Source organism: Lynx canadensis, chromosome A2 (genome assembly GCF_007474595.2).
Source record: "Lynx canadensis isolate LIC74 chromosome A2, mLynCan4.pri.v2, whole genome shotgun sequence".
NCBI lineage: Eukaryota > Metazoa > Chordata > Mammalia > Carnivora > Felidae > Lynx > Lynx canadensis.
In genome coordinates this window covers 70,662,249-70,683,825 of record NC_044304.2, presented here as the reverse complement: position 1 = coordinate 70,683,825, position 21,577 = coordinate 70,662,249, and the positions used below count along the sequence as shown (strand labels likewise).

The 21,577-nt window shown below is 39.7% G+C and overlaps 2 protein-coding genes across 2 annotated transcripts; one reads left to right on the top strand and one right to left on the bottom strand.

The window, feature by feature from the left end:
• Positions 1-4,753: 4,753 nt before the first annotated feature.
• Positions 4,754-15,814, bottom strand: PSMA2 (proteasome 20S subunit alpha 2). Its single transcript, XM_030307708.1, has 8 exons — positions 15,742-15,814; positions 11,754-11,830; positions 10,409-10,541; positions 8,819-8,941; positions 7,984-8,065; positions 6,219-6,292; positions 5,123-5,180; positions 4,754-5,035 (listed from the first exon to the last, which is right to left on the bottom strand). Exons 1-8 carry the CDS (start codon positions 15,780-15,782, stop codon positions 4,919-4,921), a joined length of 705 nt encoding a protein of 234 aa, XP_030163568.1. The 5' UTR covers positions 15,783-15,814; the 3' UTR covers positions 4,754-4,918.
• A 188-nt stretch (positions 15,815-16,002) lies between these two features.
• On the top strand, positions 16,003-20,429 carry MRPL32 (mitochondrial ribosomal protein L32). Its single transcript, XM_030307705.1, has 3 exons — positions 16,003-16,152; positions 17,523-17,704; positions 19,784-20,429. Exons 1-3 carry the CDS (start codon positions 16,023-16,025, stop codon positions 20,036-20,038), a joined length of 567 nt encoding a protein of 188 aa, XP_030163565.1. The 5' UTR covers positions 16,003-16,022; the 3' UTR covers positions 20,039-20,429.
• The last annotated feature ends 1,148 nt before the right edge of the window (positions 20,430-21,577 follow it).

Here is a 21,577-nt window from a genome sequence, read left to right as displayed (position 1 = left end):
GCGGCTGCTCAGCCCGCGCGAGCGCCACCGCCTCGGCAGCCTCTCGCGTCACGTGGCCCCGCGCCGGGTGACGCCGAGCCCGCGAGTCCCAGGCGGCAGCGCGATCTACCGAGCGTGGCTGACGCTAACGCGGCGGCCATGTTTGTTGAGGGCACCCGGCTTCTCGCACGCACGGAGCAGGGAGGCACCGGGGGTTCGCGGCCACTTGGGCCCAGGAAAGGAACGGAGGCGAAGCTCGCGGGGCTGGGCATCATTCCCAGTGGGTCGTCGGCCCCTCGGTCTAGGAGGCCGACCCCGCACCCTAGGTCTTAGGCTCGGTTGGACTTTCCCTGGGGCGGGAGTCGTGCATTTTGGTGGAGAAAACTCCCAGTTGTGCCCAAGTACCCCACTCCTGCTGTCAAGCTCAAACCCCTACCAAGTGACAGGCAGCGGTGGTTCCAGAAAGATTTTCAGCTCATTTTAATATAAGAGGAGACAGGCAGGAAGCTTGTCAAAGGTGTCACAGCTGGTAAGTGCCGGAACTGGGAGTCCGGATTCCAAGCCAAAGCACTTTCTACTGCACCATCCTGGGCTCTCCATGGAAAGTGTGGTATCAGAGATATGCTGCCTTTCTGAAGAGGAAAAAATAATCGGATGGCTTCTGAGGGAGGAACTTATATTAGGCTAACAAGAGTGTCCAAAGTCAACCAAAAGGTTAGGACTTTTGATAAAGCTAATTTTAAAAAATTAAAATGGGCTTCAAGTTAATATTAATCCCATGTGTGCCTGCTCCTTCCCCAAGCCTTACTTGAATGGCAGTCTTAGGAAAGAAAAAGCAACAGACCCACGAAAATAAAAAGAACAAGAAATGAGACTGCACATGAGATATGTCAACACATTTTTGGAAGGCCAAGAGCAATAATAACATCCATTCAATGCTTATTATATGGCAGGTGTTACTCTAAGTACTTTTCACATATTAACTTATTTGATCCTCTTCACAAACTGAAAGGTAAATATATTTTACAGGTAGTCACCACAAAGAGGTTGTTTAACCCAGGCAACCTCTCTGTAAATGGAGCAGTGAGCACAGTGGAGAAAGTGTGACAAGTGAAAGCAAGTGACTGACAGAGCAGAGCCCAAAAAGGTTTTGGAACTGCAGGTGCCTGGAAGACAGAAGGGAGGAGAGCAGTGAGGCAGGACTGAAAATGGGCACGGCTTCAGTCTGTGAGAACAAACAGCCAAATGCTCTCTCAGGTGCAGTGCAAGCTGGACAGCTAGCCACCCTTCCCCGGGTAGAAAACTAGAGTTTACCATGTCGAAGGCAGGGAGTCAGAGGGATTCGAGACACATTATGAAGTGACAGTCTCCTATGGAATGTGAAATACTATTAATCCCTCCTCTGCCCCTCGCAGGATGCAGACGCTCCTCTCCCTATTTTTCTCTGGAGAAGCCGAGCAAATGAAAGACCACAGAAAATGGCCTATAGCAGGATCTCTGAGTAAGTAGGCGCGGGGCTCGCAAACACAGTGCTTCCAAACATTCTTCTGTTTGAAATTTGAAGTAAACATAAAGCAGAACAAATGGCTTTGAAAAGTATTCTATAACTAGCATCCTCAGATAAAAGGTGTTCCATTCATGAAACACGAGGACTTTTTTAAGGGAAAGGTGACAAAGAATGAGTTTTCTTTTTTTTTTAATGTTTATTTTCGAGAAAGAGCATGCACGCGAGTGGGGGAAGGGCAGAGAGAGGGAGACTGAGGATCAGAAGGGGGCTCCGCACTGAAAACAGAGAACCCAGTGCAGGACTCATGAACCAAACCATGAGATCGTGACCTAAGCACAAGTCGGAGGCTTAACCAACTAAGTCACCCAGGTGCCCCAAGAATGAGTTTTTCAAAATTAAAAATGGTACCGCCAATGTTAAAATATCAATGAAAGAGTAGGAAGAATGGGTAAAACTGTACTAGAATGCACAATAAAGACAGGTGAAAACTTTAGCAAAAAATGTTTCTCAAACACTGAAATTTACCAAAACTGAAAGATCTTAGTTTCTACAGTGAAAAGGCCTCCTGAGTTAAGAAACCCAAAGACAGACCTGTCATTGTGAAATTTCAAAATGCTGCAGATAAAAGTCCTAAGAACTGCAAAGGAGAAAAAAGTTATACCAGCCAATGGAGAGAGAACATAGTTTCAAACCTGCAACTGGCTGGATTAGGGCAGAAAGACAGAAGGTTCCAAGACAGAAACTTCTGGAGGTGTTGGGGAACCAGGGTGGGGGATTGGAGGACTGAGGAGAGAACCGTTAAGGTCACTTGACACGATATACTGAGGAAAACAGTATGCAGGTTTTACGATCCTGTCACAGGAATCTGGGAGTTGGTGATGGCTACACAGAACACAAAGAAGTGAAGCAGTTATTACCTGCAGGAAGATTATTTAGGAAACGGGGTAACAGCATACTTCCATAGCCATAACAGAAACTTTTAAACTGAATATTATGATCTAATTAAACTGAGGCAGAGAGAAGGGAGGGAGAGTTCCGAATTCCCATCTTGCAGGATATAAAGTTTATATAGTGGCTCAACTTCAGGAATCTGGAGATAACTGGATAAGCCTACTGTGTGAAATATGGAGGACAGTACCTGCTGGAAAACCTAAAAAAGTTCAAAGTGATGAAACGCAGGGGCACAGCCTTTGATGAAGTGTTAGAATTATCGAACTTTTTAAATATGCTCATGCTTAGGAAGCTGTCGCTCACGTGGAGTTACGTGACAGAGGTGGGGTTAAGGGCTGACTTGGCGGTTTCAGTCCCTGAACATGTGAAAGCTCTTTTGATCCTCCTTATCATCCAGTCAGTGCCCAGTGAACCGGTGCTCGAGAACTATAAAGGTCAGTATTGCCCCTCATCCTTATCTCGCCTTTCCAACTCCCTCCTGCCCCCACATGTGAATTTTAAACATTTCCATGGTTCATAACTAATTATTCTGCCAACTTCAGTGAGGAACTAGAAAAGAGGAAGGACAGCACAAGTGGAGGCAAACTTTTTAAGACTGGGAAGATACAAAATGAACTGAGAATGGAGGGGGCTGTGCACATGAGGAGCACTGTGACACGTAAGTGGATTAAAAGCGGCTCAACTCCACAAGCTAGAGATGACTGAAGGGTTGTGGGGCATTCTGGGATGCAGTGGGTCATAAGTCCAAAGAACTGAGTTCCCCAAGAACTGAGACGAAAAGGAATGGCTTAATTTTAAGGTTAATGAAAAGAATAAACTGAGAACAAGGGTAAAAGTGTTCTAGGCAGCTTCAGTTGAACTAGGCTTTGCATTTAGTGGGGCAAGAGGCAAGAACAGAATATGGACATAAATCTGCTTTGGTGAGTTTTTCCTCCCTTTATTCTGCGGACTTACTCTGTTAGCCCCCATTAGGAATCTTAAACACATTTTCCTTTTGTCCCTAATATGCCTGCCTTATGTTTCCCTTCTTTGATTTGTAGGATTTTGGCATTCCTCTAGTTTTTGAATATTGGATAGAAGGGAGGGCTTACGCAAATCAAAGGCAGCTAAACCTTAGAGTACTTGACCGTCAACCCTGCCAGGCCTTTCATTGGCATCATCAAATTCTGTCCTTAGAAAACCCTCTGAGATAATTACCTGTACAGTCCCTTAGCCTGTAAATGAGAGTTAAGACCTGACCCCAAACCCATTCCTTTTTACCACTATGTTCTCTTTCCAGTGTGCAATATATCAAGAGCCCATGACATGAGGACAGATGATTAGATAAGGCCTTCAAGACCAACATCTTGATGTTGGGTATCAAGTTGCCATCTTCCATCTTTCATAATAATCCTGCCGCTGCCTATGCTAAGATATGGTGCTGTCGTGATTGTGGGAGCAGAACTGGGAATCCTGACCAAACTGTCCAAGGTAAGACTCTTTTCTCCTACACTCAGCTAAATCTTAATCAAGATCTTTTGAGCCACATTTAAATCATAGAACTACATACTGTATCTTTGTTGGTAAGAATGATGTTCATAATCTCTGTTCTGTGAGCCAAACTAATGATGATTTCTCTTATCCTAAGAAGCTTTAAAAAACAAAAAAACTAAGCAAATGTCTACACATCTGATGAAAACAGAGTTCGCGTTATTTGCCTGTTTGTATGGGCCTTAATTTAAAGCCAAGGTTCTGATTACACTGAGATAACATGAATAAGGGAGACCCTTAAGCCATAGTTTTGATGTTTAAGTATTAGGATTTTATTTCCATACTCATGTTTATCCTCGAGTTTAAAAAGTCTAGTAGAATCTAAGGGACTCCTTTTAAATACATTTACCTACTTGTGATGGAGAAACCAATAGGAACCAGTACATCATTTTTATCCACTTGCATCATGTATCTCCTATAGGAGACTCTTTGGCCTGGCACTCTTCACAGCTCCAGTGCAATCTCAGTGTGCTACAGTTTCACTGATCCACACCTAATGGTGCCTACAAAGCACCCATGCTTCCCATCTTGTCTCATGAATCCATGAAAGCCTGCAGATTCTCCCAGCTCTAAAAGCAGTGTTTACCAAAATCAGCATTTTGCTTTCCTGAAACATGGACAACATCTGATAGTAAAGAGGTTAACAAGATTTGACTTAACCAAAATTGCATGAAGATTAAAGAGTGTGTCACCATTCTGCTCTGCAATGTAGTTTCCAGAAGTCAACTGTGATAAAAAGCAGGAGATAACTATTTTAAAATTTTACTAACTCCTAAAAAGCTGAAGTTGGATTTAACAGTTTATTATGATTTATAAGTGTCATTTTAAAAACATCTGTCCATTAAACCATGTAGAAATAAGTATGCAAAAAGTCTGCAAAACAAAACATACTTTAAACATGTTTAAGTAGAGGGATTATTTGAAATTCCGGATTTTTCAGTCACTTCATTATTATGCTATTGCAGCCAAGTAATCCTTAACTTCAGTCGGAGTAAGCCTCCTGAATCCGGCTTCATTGCAGATTCCAACCTCTATGTTGTCTTCTGTCATCTGCCCTTCAAAGCTTTCCTATTGAAGAGGAAGGGCAAAAGGTCAGTTTTCCAAGCACTTAATTATAAACTCATTATAAATCCCATTGTTAGAAATTGTGCTAACCTTTAGAGTTAATATGGCTGTGTGAATGGCATCTTCAAGTTCCAGGTCTTCGTTATATCTAAAGAATTTTTTGAAAAGGCAATGATTTATAGCAGAACTTACATTATTTATGGTTACTTAAACATGACAGCGGCAACGAGAATTTCTCAAAATCTAAAACACTCCTAAAAATACTAAGCTACAGATTAATTCTTTTAGTCCACTCATTGTGATAGCTGTCCCCCAATAATAAATTGATGCTTGTAATCCTAACAGCAGTATAAATATTTTAATATAATCAGAATGTGGTGGCAATATTATAATTTTTTTAAATAAAGAAATCAGACCTTTGCTAAAATTTCTTTTGTTTGTTCTTGTAAGTTTTAACTTCATGTGAAATGTTTAAAGACTATTAATACGTAAAAGGAAAAGGAAAGTGCTTTAGGAAAGATCTTAAAATTATTTGTTTACTGATTAATCCAATGTCGAAAATTTTTCATAATCTTTTAACATTATGTGAAAAATGTACTGAAAGGTTCATCTGCTGGTTATATAGAGTTAATTATAAATTTTTGCCGTTCAAAATGCGTGTAGGACATTTTTCGGTGGACCAATGCTGAGAAGATAGCTGGAAATAAGAGCAGTGACAGCAGATTTTTACACAGTACCACACTTTTCATCCAGCACATACAACAATCTACTGCCAATACCAGGAACTCAGCTTCACCATTTTTTTCTGTAACTGTCATAAGGTAAACGGTTATCACTTACGTCACTTAAATTTTCCACCCCAATTTTTTACTCCAATTCCAACTATCTTTTCTTTGAGATTGTAGGAGGAAAAATGAAGTAAAAAATAAAAACAATTAAATTTAGGAAAAAACCCAAAGAATGCAGAAATAAAAGTTCTTAAGAAATAAATAATATTACCACTTAATATACTGAAGACTAGGGAGCCAGGGTGAAGAGAAGTTTTTACTTTATTTGTAACTAGGCTAAACAAATGAGTGTTTGAATATAAAGTAATAAATGTGTTTAGATTCGGGATACTAATTGTTTAAAAACACTGAGAACCATAAAGTGAGATTGCTAAGAAATTGAGTTTCAGTAAGCCTACCTTTTCTCTAGGAAAGTCTTCCCATTCACGTAGTTCTTTCCCATTGCTGTGGCTTTCCATGCAAAGTAAGCTCCCTAATCAGGAAGAGAAGGGAAACACATTTTAAATCATTAATCTAGTTATATCACTCTGCCGTTTCTTTTTTAGGTCTATAAATTTGTCTCTAACAGTTCACAGAATATTTGGAATATAATGAAGTATGTCACAAGAGAGGCTACTTTCTAAAAAGATTAGAGAGCTAAACAAAGAGGAACAAAGATACCTCTGGAGATTATGGAGAAGTTCAGAATTTGATCGTGGTGACAGCTTTCTCAGCTATTTACATCCATCAAAACTCATCAAATTGTACACTTTGCATATGTGTGATTTATGGTTACAATTTATGTGAAAAAGTCAGTTAAAGGCTACAGGTTCACTTACAACAAATAATCAAAAGTAATATTTCAGCATATTAGGATTGAAGGACTCTAGAATCATATATATATGTATATATATGTGTGTATATATATATATATATATATATATATACATATATACACATATACACACACACACACACACACACACACATATGTGAGAAAAATGGTGACCAAGTCTTTATCATCACTGTTGAACAAAGTAAAAAGAGACAGTATTTCATTAAAAATATTTTGAAGTTTTGGGGCACCTGGATGGCTCAGTCAGTTGAATGTCCAACTCTCAGTTTCAGCTCCGATCATGACCTCATGGTTTCATGAGTCCAAGCCCCGTGTCAGGCTCTATGCTGACAGTGCGGAGCCTGCTTGGGGTTCTCTTTCTCCCTGTCTTTACTCACACTGTCTCTGCCTCTCTCAAAAATAAATAAATAAAACTTAAAAATAATTTTTTTTAATATTTTGAAATTTTCATATTTTGTAATCTAATGTTTAATGAAAGCAGCAATATGTTGTATATAACATGGCCTCATCTGTTGAAAAAAATACATATGCACACACATTAAGAAAAATACTGAAAGAAATACACCAAACATTCTTTAAAAGAAACAACTGCCTTTGAAATAAAGCAGGGAAGAAAAGGGCAAAAGATGAAACCTGGATTCCAGTGATGATGGCTTCTGCTACCCACTGGGAAGAAAGCTAAGAGGGCATGTCATTTAGTTTCAGAGGCTCAGAGATGGGGTAACAGACACTGTCAGAACTCCCAGAATACTTGTTTTTTCTTCCGGCTTTCCTCAGACAAGGAAGAAACTTCCTCACACAGTTGCAGAGCACTAGTAGCCCCTCTGAATGCCTTCTAACTCAGATGCCGATCTCCTGCTTTAGAGTAGACGGACTCACCCACTTTGCACAACACTGTCTTCAAGAGTCATGTCTGTGTGTGTAATTAGAGTCATACTCCAAGTCGGCCCCAGGATTAAACAGATGGCACAAGGAGTGCAGCACTGTCTTCTAGACCCAAATCTTTCATCGGAATATTTCTCAAAGTAATAAAACTCCACAGATTTAAAGAGATTTGATAACTATTTCAAGAAATCATTCCACTGTGTGAACTTAATGAATACGAAAAGGAAGAAGAACAGAGAGCGCAGACCTAATGTACCCTCTTCAATCAGAAGACTGAATTACCAACATTTTAAATGTACAAATGCACTACTCCATATGTTCTAAAGCCCAAATTAAAAAGAAAAGAAGAAAATACTGCTAAATTTTAAACTTTTTATGGTTTTTGTTTTTATTAGCTGTTCAAAGGGTACTTTAATCCCTCCAGTATATCTGATAATACTTACAGATGGATCTGACTGAAATAAATATGGTCGCCCCTCATTCCAACCACAAATTAGTAAAGAAACTCCAAATGGCCGAACACCACTAAAGAAAGGAGAAACAAAAATTATTTGGCATCTTCATGGTGTTAAAATCAACCTAAGGTAGGAATTTATTAACACTTTCAAGTCTTAACAAAGCAAATCATCAGGTAAAATGAATTAGACTTTTAAGTTCCTTAAACAGTATTTAGTATCTTTCTGAACAAATCAATTCAAAAACGAATTCTCTTTATGGTACTAAGGAACACTAGTCAAATCATTTTGGTAAATGGAGTGACACAAATTTTGGAGTTAATAAGTGTGGAGTAACATTTTGTGTCTTAACAAAGAACAACTTTCAACAAATGCAGTTTTTTTCCACTAGCTTTACACGTTAGCAAGTACTTTTATACTATCTCATCCACGTGTATACCCAGATTCAAGAGAATTACAATGAATATGGATGTGTCCAACAGCTATTGCTTTCATTATGTGCTTATAATCATTTATAGTTGGAAAGATAAATTTGGAAGCAGAAATAACTGCCTGCCCATAGGGAAGTGTTTCAGTCACTGGCAAAAGGGCTTTATTGAGAAGCCGCATTTTGCTAGTACATCAACAGCAAGAAAACACTCCAATCTCTTCCTTAAAAAATATTCTAGCTCCAACTAAGATCAGAAATATTCATCATAGTAATTTTCTCTACTTGTTCAATAAATACAGGAATAGTAAGTCCTCTTTTTAAATACACCTACTCTTCGAAAATGTTTTCTTTTTTCTAATTCATGATGCATTTCAAGTAATAAAATCAACTTACCCTGACTGAGTATATTCTTGCATCACAGAAGCTACTCTCTGTACCAACTGAGCTGTGGGAATGGGTTCTTGGTACACGAGATAGTACTGCTGAGCTAGTTTTCGAGCTCTGTGCACAAGCACTCTAACAAACAAGGAAGAAATAAGACTTCATGAAAATCTTGACACTCGGCTCCTTAACGACTCTTCTTCTACAGGCATATACCTACAGCACAAGTCTTACATGCTCCTATGGAATAGTAACGATCAGCTCAAAGCCAGTCTTGCTCTTACATCTGGTTACAGTTATCTTACACGAAAACAGAGCCACACAGAGAAGCTGAGCCACAGGAGACGAGACAAGGACAAGGCAAAAGGAAGAAAATTAGGGACAAGGGGTACCAGTCAGCTCGGTACTAACAGATTTAGCATACACAATGGGAGCCTTATCTCCCTCCATGGCTTCTTCAAGATTGTGCCCCCTTTCCTGAGGGCAGTCACCCTGTCTTTGTATCTTAGTCAAGCCAACACACATAAATGCCCACACGATCACTCACTCGCGCGCGCGCACACACACACACACACACACACACACACACACACACACACACACAATTTGGGGCATATCTTTCTCACTCTACTTCAATCTTTTTGCTACTCTGCACTTCAAAGAGTACCCTTAAGAGATTAAGGAACAGCAAGAAACTACTTAGAACATAAAAAATAACAAATGTATTAAATAATAAGAATATTCTATATAATAATCAAATTAGCAAGACAAATAGATGTACCTTTACCTGCTCCTAAACTACTCATGTGAACCATCACCCCCAGTGTAATACTCAGTTTGTCTTCCGCTGTCCTGTCCTCACACTTTACCCCATCAGTGCACTGCAGCATCCCTTCTACACAGTGGCAACGGGATCCACTGTAGTGAGGCTTGACCACATTCCAGCAACTGTGGCTTTTTCCAACTCATGAAAGTGAAACTTTGGCTCTGTCTTGTTCCCCCAAAATCAGGAATGAAGTTAATTGTTTTTTCTTTCTTTACTTTCTTTACTTCCTTTGCTTTACTCGTTAAGTGGCAAACATACAAAGTTGCCAATCTCTTTCAACTTCCTGGTACCCTGATGTTTCAGGGGCCTTGAGAATTTTGTCCCTTTGCTAAGAACAAAAATATAATGGGGATAACTCTGAATGGGATGGTAATGTTTTCTTTTGCTGCCTTGTAACTTTTTTTTTTTAAATATAGTTTACTATAACTTGTATTGCTTTGGTTTTTAAAATACATGAGAGAACAGCAAATCCTCTGAAGCCCAGCCCTTGGATGGAAAAAAAGGGGTGTGATCAGAGGGGAAAAACCACTAAACAGATAAGAGAATTGCTGGATCTCCTCTTTTACAATGCAGTGGCACTGAGTTATCCTTAAAGCAACCCTTGGTCTATTCCATGCAGACAGACTAAATTCAGCTGCCCGTGATGCTGCTGTTGCTAAGCAAAGCACAAAAATGAAGAGTTGGGGAGATTAAAGGAAAAACATCCCTTGATTTTTCTCCTCAAAGTGTATAAGCAGCTCATAAAACAGTGAGGAAAAACAAACAGTACAAAGTACCTGTAATCTGGGCCCATGCCACTATACACCAAGCCTATATGCTTGGTGATTGGTTCCACTTTGTGTACACTTCGCTCGTCATACAGAATGGATTTCTGTTTCTTCTCGGTTGCCAATACCACACCATTTGCAGCTTTAAAAAAAAAAAAAAAAAAAGTGCTAAATGTTTAGTCACTTAAAGATTCTGCTTCAACAGTTTTCTACTTATGGATGCATTTTACCTAAATTCCTTTATTTCTTATTTATAAAACTTTTTCTGTATTAAAATCACCTAAGAAATGATAAATTCAGGGCATCTGGGTGGCTCAGTCAGTTAAACATCTGACTCTTGATTTCGGCTCAGGTCATGATCTTAGGGTTCATGGAAGTGACCCCCCTGTCTGGCTCAGTGCTGACAGCTCAGAGCCTGGAGCCTGCTCTGGATTCTGTGTCTCCCTTTCTCTCTGCCCCTCCCCTGCTTGTTCTCGTTCTCTCTCTCTCTCTCTCTCTCTCTCTCTCTCTCTCTCTCTCTCAAAAATAAATAATCAAAAAAAATTTTTTAATAATGGTAAATCCATTTTTCCCTCATTGGTCATCTCTATTATGCTAAGGAATCCCTATAGGTAAATGCATTACCCAATATTCCAGAACACCGAAGAGTCCAAAGAGTCTGTACCTTTTAGAATTCTGCTTGGCTATTGTTCTTGTAATTTGAAATTTAAAATCAATGATACAGGCTTTTTTTAAAAAAAGGGTATCTTTAGGGGCGCCTGGGTGGCGCAGTCGGTTAAGCGTCCGACTTCAACCAGGTCACGATCTCGCGGTCCGTGAGTTCGAGCCCCGCGTCGGGCTCTGGGCGGATGGCTCAGAGCCTGGAGCCTGTTTCCGGTTCTGTGTCTCCCTCTCTCTATGCCCCTCCCCCATTCGTGCTCTGTCTCTCTCTGTCCCAAAAATAAATGAACGTTGAAAAATTTAAAAAAAAAAAAAAAAAAAAAAGGGTATCTTTAGATGAAGTTTTATAATTAAATTTTTCTAAATTATAGAAAGGATAAAAACTGCCACAGAATAGTGATTATTATCAGTGGAAAAACAAAAGAATGCTCAGTTTTTCTCAATGGGAAAGACTACTTGTGGGTTACTACAACTAAAAGATAAAGGAGCTATATTTATTTTGAAAAAAAATTAATCATCTTCTTGTACTCATTGGCTTATTACTTTTCTTTAAACTTCAAAATACTGTAAATCAACAGAAAGAACTATTAAAAATTATGCTGCCCTATTTATTTATATTAATCACTAATTAATTCCAAAAGCACTTTAGGATAACTATTAACAGGCATGTGAAATGAATGAAACATTTAATTACCTTTAATTCCCACTGAAGGGGCTCCTCCAGCTACAGCAGCCAAAGCATATTCAATCTGGACAAGTTTACCAGATGGGCTTAAAAAGAAACAAAGGTATTCGCTAAATTCACATATTTTCAAATATGTATAATAGGAATATCTCTAGGAGAGGGCAGATATATAAGTCAAATCCATTAACCAAATACCAAGGAATAGCTGGGCTTTCACATTATAAAGCTGTACAGAAATTGAGGATACCAGGCAATCTGTACATATACATAGTAAAGCACTTAGCTTTCCTTTTCCCCCCCCTCCTTCTTGTCTGACTCTTTAAGCACCATCATTATTACTGTTGCCTTTTATCACTCACCAACCTTGTGACTTCAGGCAAGTTACTTAATCCTGCTGTGTCTCAGTTTTCACATCCATAAAATGGGGATAATAGTACTACAGCCATTTTAGAAGTTTGTTGTGAAGAGTAAATAAAGGGATGCCTTTTGTTCCTGGCACAAAATCAGCAGCAAGTAAATACCAAATAGTGTTATTAAGAACATGTATATGTCTGTTAAATACCAAATAACAGCATAGATTTCATATCGGTGGAGTTCCACATTTTAGAAAGTAGGCATGGCCTAAGATGTAAGACCTAGATAGTTATCAGCCACGACAAAGTATCTTCTATATAAGCTATTTCTAGAAGCTGTGAGCTGGCGATACCTAACATACCTGATTTCATGGGTTTGGTAGCCAGATTCTAGCCCTAACCTGGCTTTTAAGATCATACTTTATTTCGAACCAGTTGTTGAGTTAAAATCATCGTAAACTAACCTGATTTCACAGTTAAAAAGTTTTTGAGTGAAAGTAGTTTGTCCAGAATGACATAGCTTTGTCCGTGTCTCTAGTCTTCTAGTGAAAATAAAACTTGAGTTTCAGAAGGTCATTTATCTTCATAAAATTATGGATACTCTCATGTCACCCAAGCCTCAGCTTTGTTCCAGACACACAGACTACTCTTAGAATTCAAAAACCCCTTTGACAAGCTAACCCCCTCTGTCTGCAATGCATTTCACCCTTGTCTGGTGAACTCCTTCCTCCTGGTCATCCTTCAGTCTTCAGTAGAAATGTCATTCATGTCCTTAAAGAAGCTTTCCTGGCCACAGGGACTAGGCTGAATCCCACACACTCATGCCTATGGTGCCCCATACTTCCTCTCTGGCTAAGATTCATCATGCTTAAATTACTCATACAATGTTCACCTTCCTCAACAAAGTCTAAGCTCTGTTTGGTCAGTATCCTAACGTACAACCTAGTACCAGGAGTCCGCATCATTTAGCTGACAGAGACACAAAGGAGACCTATTTAAGGGATAAGCCTAAGTGTGACAGTTTAAAGACTCTTAAGTGACAAAAGCAGTTAACTTGAGTGGAATAACATTAATAGGTATTTAAATTTTTAAAATTAGGCTGTAGTTGTTAGTCACTATTTGAATAATCATATGACCCACTAGGTCCATCTGGCTTTCAATTATTGCTCAACATCGAGCTCAAATACACTTGGGAACATTTTAAAGGCTCAGGTAAACTTAAACTTACCTTTTCACTGTTCCCCACAATCACCTGCATGAACATCTACTGTTACATCTTCCTGTATGAAAGCTCGCCCATCTGTGAGCTCACTGAGCAATCAACCATCTGTGTATTCAGTCACACAACTAGCCCATTCCAAAGCACCAGCACCTCTACCTGGGATAACCGATACAGCCTTCTAACTAGTTTTCCTCTTTCCCACCCTTACTTTTATCCCACCAGTCAGTTACCTTTGTACCAGGTCACCTGTCACTTAAATATAACTTCCTGGTTCACTTAAAATACAAACTTCTGGGGCGCCTGGGTGGCTCAGTCAGTTGAGCATCTGACTTCGGCTCAGGTCATGATCTCACGGTCTGTGAGTTCAAGCCCCGCATCGGGCTCTGTGCTGACACCTCAGAGCCTGGAGCCTGCTTCGGATTCTGTGTCTCCCTCTCTCTCTGACCCTCCCCCCATTCATGCTCTGTCTCTCTCTGTCTCAAAAATAAATAAACATTAAAAATTAAAAAAAAAAAATACAAACTTCTTCTGGCCTGCCAGGCTCTTCAAGATCGGCCCTACCCACACTAACTCTTTGCTCACTATACTCTAGCACACTGGCCTTATTATCAATTCCTGTAAGAGTTCAAGCTCTTTCCAACTTCAGGACTTTCATTTATCCTCTTTCCTCTGTCCATAAGTCTCTCTACCCCTAAATCTTCAAATAGTTTGCTCTTTTTCACCTTCTTGTCTCAAAAATCACCCTGAAGCACTGGCTTTTCCTGACTATCCAATCTACAGTTATGCTGCTTCTTTTAGGCTCTTTTAATAAAATTCCTGAGTAAAACATTTTTCAGAATGTATCAGTAGACACCAATTTGTTTACTCATTTACTGTCAATATCCTCAACTGAATGTAATTCACATGAACACTTTTTCATCCTATAATACAGCCTCATCACTTCCATCATTAAGAGTTTAATTCTAATTACAACAGGCGAGAAACACATTTTTAAAATCTAAAACAGAGTTGAACCATTATGTTAAAAAAAGTTTATTTTACTAAAGACATTATTACAGAAGGATTTAGCTCCTGATGATATTTGATTGTTTCGGCTCCAGTTATTCTAAAGAAAGGATTACACTCTCTTAAAGATACAGAACCAAGTTTGCTTTGTTCACAAATATGAACAGTGACTATTTAGCAAATATTGTTCTCTATCATTGTATATAAGACCTTTGATTTACAAAATTTCATTTCATTCAAAGGTTAAAACACCCTCATTTATCACTGAAAACTGTGAGGTTTACACTTGGAAAGTACTTTACTTTTTTAGTATATTACTATTTTACTATTTTAAAAAGACATCTAACAGTAATAGGAAATGTATTAATTTTGTCATCAGAAAGAACCCAGTTTGAATGTGACCTCAGCTACTCATCTAAGACCTTGGACAAGTAACTTAGTTTGACCAACCTGTGGTTGGTTCATCTGTAAGATGTTGAGATAACGTTTATCTCATATGATAGGAGGAAGAAATGGAGTAGGTTAAGTTGCACCCACACATAAAGTACTCAACAAGTTGGATCCTGCTTGCCTTCAGTTGCCAGATACAACTACATTTCAACTAAATGGGAGATTACCGATCCGTAAGAAAATGGTAAAACTGAATCATTATCCGGTCGATTTATTAAACCCTTCACTGCGCTGACGGTTTCTTACATTGTGAACAATATTGAAAAGTATACGTATTATTTTAATCCTTTGTTCTAAAACAGAAAAGCCTACAATCTTTTGCAAAGTAGACATTCCCCTCCCCCCCCCCCCCGCCAAATGTAAATGTAGTCTAGTAGTTTGGGGCCCACAAACACTAAGTGACACAGAGAGATTCGCGCTTTCCTTTTTAGTCCTTAAACTTCTAACAGGGGCATGGAAGAAACCGAAAGCGGGAAGAGGTTTCTAAGTACCAAATGGAGACTAAGACTCAGACCAAACTGTATCGGTGAGGTTTTCAGAAGAGAAAAGGGGACCTCAGAGATTTGACCAAGATTCTAAGCTCCAGAAGCTCCCCAATCAGGCCTACGTGGTGGGTCAGGAAGGAAATCCCGAGTTCCGAACGGGACACCCGGAGACAGCTAATCCAAAACTGCCTTATTCTCTAGTTTCCAAAGAGAAAGCAAATCCCTGACTGAAGGCCTTACCCTCCCTCAGCCCCAAGGTCGCCCTGGATCCCCAAAACCGCGTTCCCGCGGCTTCCCGGCATCGGGGTTTTCAGGCCGCGGGCGAGCCAAGCAAATGACTTTGCAAACTCGCGTTTCCATCCCTATTTCCTAGTGTGCCCCCCGGAAGCATTAAGCCAGAGACTAGGCCGGAAAAAAAACTAGGAACCGGGGAGTTCCTGCAACCTCGATTACGCGGAGGGCTTTCGGTGCCCCTTCCATACCTGAATGTAGTCAGCGAAAAGCTGTAACCGCGCTCCGCCATCTTTGCCTGGAGTGCCAAAGCACATCCGCACACATGCGCACTGGCGCCGGTTTCTTTTCATTTCCCCTCCCCGCTCCTTCCTTTCTCTCTCTCTGATTGGAGGAAAGTCAGAGCCGTTCCAGGGACCTGCTGGGCGTTGTAGTTCCAGTAGCCAGGTTTGTCAGACTCTGCATCTCTGCGCATGCACGAGATGGGGCCGGGAGCCAATAGCCAGGTGGGAGTGGTCTTCAGGCGAGGAAGATGGCGTCGGCCATGCTGGTCCTGGTGGTTCCTCCGTGGCCGGCAGCCCGGGGACTCCTCCAGAACTGTTGGGAACGACTGCAACGGAAACTTTGGCAGAGCTGGCGAGGCTTTCCCAGTTCCCCGTGGGGTACGTAAGCTATACCGCCGTGGAGGAGGGATTGGATGAGAGGACCCCAAGCATCGTGGTGAACGCTGCTCATATTTCGCCCTCCTCCCGCGCTTTGATCCGCTGCCGCCGGTGGGGACGTTGTCCGGGTTAGTTCCTTACTTAGAAACTAAAAACAGCTGGTTTTGCTTCCCTTCGCCCTGAAAAACAGAAAACATTCTGTGTCCTTTTCGCACAAGGAATGTAACCGAAGCCCATCTTAGATCAGGGGCGCTACTATCTGGATCCTGTTTCCTTATCAGCCTCTCAACCCCTGAAGCGATTTGCCCTCCTTTGTGGTGTTTGAGCTCTGCAGTTGAATACTGTTGATATCGGTGTGTTCCCTGGGAACTAATTTCAGTTAGAAGTATCTTGAAGGTTAAAATTTCATTGCTTTGACATTTACATCTATCCTTAATTCTAAGGTATTACGAACATAATACCCCGGGAGTCTGAACCGAGAGTCCCCGATATGCCAAAGCCTACATGTGCTTCCTAGGAAATCTCCACACCATCCCTTTAGGTACCACTGCTTTTCAACGGAAGAAGTAGGCTCGTGAGGGCCTCAAGGTCACACGGGCCGAGCTGTTAACCACTGAGCTATGCGTAACAATACTTCTATAGATATACTGAAAAGGAATACCGGTTGTTAAATGTTAGCTTTATATATTTTTAAGAGCTCCTAAAACCAAAAGAAGTATTCCAGGTCTGAGGAACAGCAGGAAAAGGATAAAGGAGTCTTTTTGACTTGATCAGCCATTTAGGAAAACAAAACCTGATAGTTGATAGTCATATAAGTAAATATGATATACAGTGGTGAGTTCTTTAGAGAACGGATAATAAATATTATGAAGAACTAAGTGATGTAAAGGGCCTACCAGGTTATATGACAAAGGAGCTAACTCAATTGGAATATAAAGAAAGGGCGGGGGGGCAGGGTGGCAATAGACAGTTACCTGAGTGAAGTACATTTTGGGAATCTCAAGCTTAGATTGACTTGTAAAGTAAATAGGAACTGCCTACCAAGTAGCATGTGGAGTTTGAGTGATTTATTCATGTTTACCAAACCCGTGGGTTCTGTATTTCAAAAGGTGAGAAGTCTGGGTAGAATTTCACAGATTCATTTCAGCAGGTGCCTCTAAGAAAAATTCTGTTTGTGTTGTTTAAAATTGTGTATAAGTTTTAGTGTATTTTAATAGCCAAGGTTTCTGTTAAATGCCTATTGAATGTAATATTCTAAACTTTATATAGGGCTGTTGACATCACTGTTGGTTGTTAAGGAGAACGATACGTGTAAACAGTCATTTTGAAGCTAGAAATCCATTCTGCATTTCCATGTTTTGTTTTTATAGGACCAGCATTAGCGGTCCAAGGTCCAGCAGTATTTACAGAACCAGCAAATGATACTAATGGAAGTAAGGAGATCTCCAGCCTTTTGGATAGTATTTTTTGGATGGCAGCTCCTAAAAACAGACGCAGCATTGAAGTTAACCGCTGTAGGAGAAGAAACCCTCAGAAGCTTATTAAAGTTAAGGTAATACACTGATTTTTGTGGGTTTGCTTTCTCTCATATCCACCACTGCTTGTCTTCTGGTACTTATATGGCCTATCAGTAAATCATCCTTAGAGCTTATGTGTACTTTGCTCTGGCCTCTCGCTATATATGTATGTATGTCAGTTGTCCTATAGCCTAAATATTAGGACCACAGTTGAGAGTTTGGAATCTGGGCAGAGGACTGGGTTGTGAAGAACCTGTGTGACTTTTGTTAGGAGCTGGTGATTTGGAATTATATATGGGTAAACATCTTAATGAGGGCAGAACCTAAAATTAAAGTCAGAAGCAGTAGATATATTGGGTCCTGTGTTTTACTAGCCCTTACGTATTTATTCTCTTCTTCACTGTGATCATTAAAATGCTGTGAAGGAAAATCCTTAGGTAGGTAATAAAAATGGCTAATATCTGTTAAATACCTACGATGGATATAAGTGCTTTATGTGAATTATCTCATCGAATCCTCACAACAGCCCTCCAAAGTAAATACAGCTTTGCTCATTTTTAGGATGAAGACATTACTGCAAAAAGAATTTGACTGTAGTCACAAACTGTCAAGTGATAGAGCCAGGATTTGAGCCTAGGCAGTCTGATTGTTGAACTCACATTCTTTTGAAACTTTCTGGTGTGTTCCTGTCCTCAGACAATTCCAGGTCTCCACACCTGCTCCCTGCCCCCATAGATACACTCTTCATTAATCTAGTAGACAGAAATTAGAGTGTTTACTACCTTTGATTTGTTCACTTAAGGCTTTACCAGCCATCATTTGAGTGGTTCTCCTCCATAACATTCCACAGCAGCTCAGTACAGGTGAAACTCAAGAACAGAGAATCGACTTGCATAAACTTCCACATTCAGTATTAAACCACACCCTTAGAACTGAAGCCAAAAAGTATTACTGAGTCACATTTGGAACTGGACTTAAAGTCTGGAGCTGAAAAGTATGTCCTTAATTAAAGCAACAGTAATTTATACAATTTGGTTGAGAGAACCGAAGATTTTCAGAATGAGAGCCTATACCAGTCTGCGACATGATTTTATTCTGAAGAAAAAGGATATCACCCTGTGTATTCATTTTCCTCACTAAATTGTTTTCTGCCACACACGGTACATTTTGCTGCTGTCGTGGTCAGGAAGAGAGCACCGACTTCACGTATAGCTCCTGTGCCTCTGGTTGGACATGCAGTCCAGTGTCGTGAGGAAAATGAGAAATTGGCAAGGCATTTGCAGGGTTCTTTGGTCCTTTCAAAAAATGAAGTTGTTTTTGTCCTTGCCTCACAAACGTTTATATGTTAATCTCGTGAAGTGGTTGGAATTTCTTTGATGCTCCTATTTACAATTTTTCTTTTCTATTTCAAATCTACCTTTAGAACATTGTTGAAGGGATTTCTATAGAGGTTATATAGTGCCTTATGAAAGTAGGGCAGACATGTATAAAAACTCATTAAATTACTTTCAAATTGTAGCATAACAAGAGAGTTTTATGTTAAGGATTACAATCAGTCTTCATTCTTAAAAAGAAAAATTATACCATATGCCAACTATTATACCATATATGATACATATACTATTATACCATATGTTTCATACAGGAATTTAGGGTACACCGATAAATAGGGGAAGCCAATTTTAATGTTTGTCGCCTTGTTTTCCCCACAGTAAATTGAAAGAAAAAATGAGTTCCATATCCCTTGGCTACATCTAGATGCCGGCCATATGGATCTCCCCATTGTGTTGAAGGACTCCTTATTAGATGTTTAGTATTTGAAGGTGGGGTAATAGAGTTCAATTTACATAATATGCCTGTATGGTTAAGAAAAATGTACCAAGTTCATACTTGGTAAACCTGAGTTCTAGTCCCACTTTTTCTATTAATTGAAATTCATTTGTCCTCTGTTTCCTTATTAAAGTGAGGTTGAACTACGTGTTGCATGACCTTATGCAACGCGAACAGTCCAAGAAAGTTCAAGTGTGAGCGTCATTCCTGTCCGTGATTGCTGTGCATTATTATGCTTCTTGTTAAAACAGGATTTTGTTGTTTTTTTGTTTGATTTTTTAAAGAACAATATTGACGTGTGTCCTGAATGTGGTCACCTGAAACTGAAGCACGTCCTTTGTGGCTATTGCTATGAGAAGGTGTGCAAGGAGACGGCAGAAATCAGAAGACAGATAGGGAAACAAGAAGGGGGACCGTTCAAGGCTCCTCCCGTGGAGACTGTGGTGCTGTACACAGGAGAGGCACCATCTGAACAAGATCAGGGTAAGAGAATCATTGAACGAGACAGGAAGCGACCGTCCTGGTTCACCCAGCATTAAGACCAAAGGTATTCGAGGAAGATAACTTCATATAAAACACTTGTCCTGGAAGAGAGGAAGATGCTTTGTTTTCATGTTGATTTTATGCTTGTTTTAAAATCACCAGTATAGTTTAAAACATTCTCTCAAAGCAGTTACCTTTATGTGGATTAATTTGAAGAATATACCAGGAGTAAACTCTGAAAATGCTTGTTTATGCAGAGGCACAATGGATTAATATGTGCGTTTCTGTTACACTGTAAGGTTTTGAGTAAACCTAACATTTCCAGTACAGAAAAATAAACAATGTAAAATTCTTAGCAAAGATCACATGTTTTGGAGGTGCCTGGGTGGCTCAGTCGGTTAAGCGTCTGACTCTTGATTTCAGCTCAGGTCATGATCTCGGGTTCATGAGGGCGGACCCCACATCAGACTCTGTGGTAACATCAAGGGGCCTGCTTGGGATTGTCTCCCTCGCTCTTGGCCCCTCCCCTGCTCAGTCTCATTCTCTCAAAATAAATAAAAAAAAAAAAAGTATGTGTTCTGGTTCTGGTTTTGTTTTCTAGTGATTTGTCTTACACAAAAATACACAGATACTTTTAGTTAAGTAACACCTGAAAATAGGTTAATTTGAATTCTGGGTATTGTTTCTTCAAATGGTGGTAGTGGCAGTAAGAGAAGGTTTGTTTGGTTTTGTTTTAGCAAATTAGAATTTCCTTTGGTGGAACTCACTTTATATGGGTATATTATGTTAATTTAGATAGAAAGCTCTTCATATTTTACATTAAATCAAAATGACGTTCAGAATTTATTGGATAGCTCATGAGATTTGTACTTTATAGTTTTGAAAGAGATTTTTTTTATTTTTATTTTTTATGTTTTTATTTTATTTTTGAGAGAGAGAGAGACAGAGTACAAGCAGTCAAGGGGCAGAGAAAGGGAGACACAGAATCTGAAGCAAGCTCCAGGCTCTGAGCTGTCAGCACAGAGCCTGACACGGGGCTCAAACTCACAGACCGTGGCTTGAGCCACCCAGGCGCCCCTGGAAGAGATTTTTAACAGATGTGAGTAAATTCACTAGTCCGCAGAAAATGTACTAAGAATGTTGTCTTTTGTGTTTTTCTTCTAGAATGTCCTTTTATTTTATTTTTCACTTTATCTCTTTGTAGCAATGGCATTTTTAACATAATTCATTTCAAATTTCCCTCTTCGTGCCCCATTCTTGTGTCTATCCTGAACCTGAAGTTGGCTGTTTTATGTGTCTCCTGCCTCATCAAAAAAAAGAAAAAGTGAGAAAACTTATTAAAACACAAAAACACACAGATAAATAAGGGAATTACAATTAAATGGAAAATTAGTAGGCAAAATAATATAAAACCTAGAGATACATTTAAATGCATGCCACTGTAGCCTGAATATTTTTTGGAAGTAGGCAGGGAATTCAACTAGGAACTTTTTCCTTGAAAGAACCTACGAGGATAAACCCTCACAAGGTAAGACACATGATCCAGAAATATACCACATTCTTCATACTCAAACCTGAGGGCTGTTTCTCCCATG